The sequence below is a fragment of the Ostrea edulis genome, chromosome 6, assembly GCF_947568905.1.
Source record: "Ostrea edulis chromosome 6, xbOstEdul1.1, whole genome shotgun sequence".
Classification (NCBI taxonomy): Eukaryota; Metazoa; Mollusca; class Bivalvia; order Ostreida; family Ostreidae; genus Ostrea; species Ostrea edulis.
In genome coordinates this window covers 70,395,173-70,399,322 of record NC_079169.1, presented here as the reverse complement: position 1 = coordinate 70,399,322, position 4,150 = coordinate 70,395,173, and the positions used below count along the sequence as shown (strand labels likewise).

General features: G+C 34.1%; 1 protein-coding gene across 1 annotated transcript in view; it reads right to left on the bottom strand.

Moving 5' to 3' along the window:
* LOC125680943 (uncharacterized) overlaps positions 1 to 3,684 on the bottom strand; it is a 4,450-nt gene extending 766 nt beyond the window's left edge. Inside the window, exons 1-4 of the mRNA XM_048920779.2 lie at positions 3,516 to 3,684; positions 2,779 to 3,008; positions 1,558 to 1,696; positions 966 to 1,135 (exon numbers count right to left, since the gene is read on the bottom strand). Of these exons, the coding sequence (XP_048776736.2) occupies positions 966 to 1,135; positions 1,558 to 1,696; positions 2,779 to 3,008; positions 3,516 to 3,655 (679 nt within the window). The 5' untranslated portion in view covers positions 3,656 to 3,684. The remainder of the gene's footprint in view (positions 1 to 965; positions 1,136 to 1,557; positions 1,697 to 2,778; positions 3,009 to 3,515) is intronic.
* Positions 3,685 to 4,150: the final 466 nt, after the last annotated feature.

The window sequence follows — 4,150 nt, the reverse complement described above, 5'->3', positions numbered from 1 at the left end:
AGTGTTTTACTCCATCCAGCGAAAATGACAATTTTTATACTGTAAGGATGTCGGCCACCTCTCCTAACTTTGATATTTGCCCTGATTGACCGCGTCTATTTCAAAGATTACCATTTTTCAACTCAACATGTCAAGACCTTTGAAACATCTTATGAGTGAAAGATTCGAGAAGGGCGTTAAACAATATACAATCAATCAAAAGATACTTCACAAGCTTATCTTTCTGATACTTTGAATTCTGAACACTCTTTCGACAAAGTCCACTCTGGGGTAAACATTTTCAAACTCAACGTGTCAAGACTTTTCTGACTATGGGAATAATGAGTACAAAAGCTGTCTGGTGTGTTTCATACCAATTAGTTAGACCATTCTTGTCCATTGATTTTGACAACGGATTACTCCGTATATCTGATCAAGCTATACGGCTCACGGTGTGTGTGACCGATCGACAGGGGATGCTTACTTCTCCTAGGCATCTGATCCCACCTCTGTTATGTTCAGGGGTCCATGTTTACCCAACTCCCGATTACTTATAGGAGTTATGAGATTGATCACTGTTCGTTATATTCACCTTTTCATGTACAAGGAAGCTTTCATACACATGCTGTATATATTAAGTATGCGCTTTTATGATTCAGTATTGTATGAGAATACTTTCAAACATCCCGCCCTGTCTTTTTCTTACTTGTAAAGGAGAAAACCCTTTCATTTGAACAAAACTAAATCTCATTACTCTTGCTCTGAGGCAAAGTTTGGATGAAATAAGTTCAGTGGTTCTGGAAGAAGTCGAAAATGTGAAAGTTTACAACAATGACGACGACAGGCAATTTCGAATCAGAAGAACTCACTCTTAAGTCTAAACTGGACGACAAAGATCCAATCTTTACCTTTTGCGATGGACTTATTTTGATTATTATTTTTATTATGCACACGCCTTTACGTACTTTTGTGTTACTACAAATTACCTTTTACGTATCCTCCTACATAAACATCACCACAATTCTCGCCCGGGGGACATTTACATCCCTTGGTAGTGACTACAAATCGAACAGTCTCTCCAGATACCATTGCTGTCCGGAGTTCGTTGTATGAATTCAATTTACTTGGTGTTAAAGGCTCCTTTACCCAGAATCCCCTGTAGAACGTATGTGATACATTGTTAGACTCCGGTTTATCATTATTAGAATCCCCTGTAGAACGTATGTGATACATTGTTAGACTCCGCTTTATCATTATCAGAATCCCCTGTAGAACGTATGTGATACATTGTTAGACTCCGCTTTATCATTATTAGAATGACCAAGTAATTTTGCAAGAAAAAGATGATTTGAAATTAGATTTTGAAAAATAAGAAAATATACAAAAGAATCACAGAAAAATGATATATCAACAGAATTGAAATAGCCAATAGTGATAACAAAATGTCGTCCTCCTTATATTCTCTGTTATAAGAATGGCGTATTCTAAGGATGGATGGGAAATGTAATGGAATTCGTTTTGCATATTAATTTACACTCTAAATCAGAATGTTGAATTATCCTTGCGTATTTCACTCACTTTCCATCACCAGAAGTCCAATTGCAGATGACCATCTGAATGTTTTGGGTGTTGTTGGCAAAGAAACCCGAGTTGCCATATAGGATCATCGCCGTGTCATTCACAATATATATGGATAAAACATCTTCGCTTATTGCCCCTGTGACCAATAAGATGATACGTTTACATACAACAATAAAATAAACCACATTCCATGTCGGAAGTTAAAAATGTGTTGACAAAAATAATTTTATAGCGACTAGGTTTTTAGTTTGTTTGATTAAAGCCTTCCGACACTGTTAAAATAGACATTGCAGTATTTTTAATACCAAAAAGAGCTTTAAATATCGTTCCTATATGAAACACAACTAAAATCGTATTTTAGAAGCATATTGATAAGCTTATATATGTGATATTAACTCAGTATTACCCGTATCGTGTACTTTCTTTAATGTTTATCACGTGGAACAAAGTCTGATAATATAATATAAACACTGCATGCTACATTATAGATCCATTATACTATATCCATAACTGGTTTGGAACTATAATGCATCAAACACATTATATACTTAAACATACATGTGTATATATGTACCTTGTTCACACTTTGAATTTTTACAGTGTGTTATGACAGTCATATATCTTATATCTCCAATTTACCTTATTCACAATTTCAGAACACCAATAGTATCCTAAAATAAGCTAACACCAGCATTAAACGATTACATGCACTATGCGTCTCATATTATTTGCTAGGAACAGGGGAACCTTAGCAAAATTAAATATACACTAATGGAGGGGGTATGCTGTACCAGTCGCGGTAGCTCGGTCGTAGAGCGTTCGCTTTGTAAAATGCGTTTCCAAAATAAACCCACTTGCGTTTTCCTTCAGTTTTCTATCCATTTCTTCATCTAACCTTGAAACATTCCTCTGGTTGTTTTCTGCTCTTATACACAAGAGAGCTATTTCTCCTTTCACTCGATATTTAGCTAATTCAACTAAGTGAATATTTAGATGTTTGTGGACAAAAACAATTCAACATATTTCCATTTTACAAGTTTACAGGTGGAAGTTACATTCAGAGATGTGAAAAGGAAAAACATTTCATTAATATGTTTAAACCTAAACTCAACAATAATGATTCGTCGAAGGTCAGTTTTGGGGCACTAATGTTTGCTAGTTTTTACAAAACTATTTCGCACTTTTAAGATGTCTACAAATTGGATACAATGCACTAACCTCTCTCGTCATTTCCTATATTGTCTTGATTGAATACAAGTTGTCCAGCTGTGCTCTCTGAACTCTTCGAAGTTAAAAAGAATTTAATTTCGCCACCAAATATTGGAAGATTTTTGTTACTGCCTCTGGACGAGACCGGTTGGCAGGTTGTTGTGTTGAAAAGGTAGGTAACACGTGCCCCATTTGTAAGATGTGACAAAAGGGAATCGTACGTATGTATAGGTATTGTTCTAAACAGAAAGAAATGCTTTCAGATGACATATTTTTTGTTTATATGAGATGAAGTACCGTTAGTGAGAGTTGTCAATTGATAAATACGACATTTACAATTCTTCAAGCGATTTACTATAGCTAAGACATTTGGGAAAGAAATCTACACGATTTTTCTCATCACAAATCTAGCATTTCATGATATGCCTTACATTTTAATTTTATCAATACTAAAACAGAAATGCAATTCTAAACATGCATGTATATTCCGCTAATTATTTAGCATTTTCAACAACAGGATTAATTATTTAGCATTTTCAACAACAGGATTAATTATTTAGCATTTTCAACAACAGGAAATATGAAAGTCTGTAGAAAGAAACACGAGAAGTAGGTACACGATGCTGATCAGTATTTCATTTATTGATGAAAACTCATATTACATCGAGGTCGTTTAGATATCATCTTTACTACAGAAGAAAATGAAAATCTGAAAGGTAATTGATATCATTTTGTTAAAAACTCACTTTTGATTTGATACCTGAAGAAAAGACAACGAAACGCAGAAAAATATTGTCAAGTACATGTACGACATTTTCAGAGTCCTTATCAGTTCCAAGTCAGAACTTTCAGATAAAAATGGAATTACTCTTACGAGACAAACCATGAGAACCGCGTCCTACTTCAGGACAACCCAGCAGGGCTGATAAACAGGTCACAAGTAAATACAGATGGTACTGTAAAGTCCAATATTCATTCCAAAGATACTGTAAAGTTCAATATTCATTCCAAAAATATTGTAAAGTTCAATATTCATTCCAAAGATCTGTAGAAATCAATATTCATTCCAAAGATACTTCAAAGTTCAATATTCATTCCAAAGATACTGCAGAGTTCAATATACATTCCAAAGATCTGTAGAATTCAATATTCATTCCAGAGATACTGTAAAGTTCAATATTCATTCTAAAGATGCTGTAAAGTTCAATATTCATTCCAAAGATACTGTAAAGTTCAATATTCATTCCAGAGATACCGTAAAGTTCAATATTCATTCCAAAGATCTGTAGAATTCCATATTCATTCCAGAGACACTGCAGAATTCAATATTCATTCCAAAGATACTGTAAAGTTCAATATTCATGCTAAAGATACTGTAAAG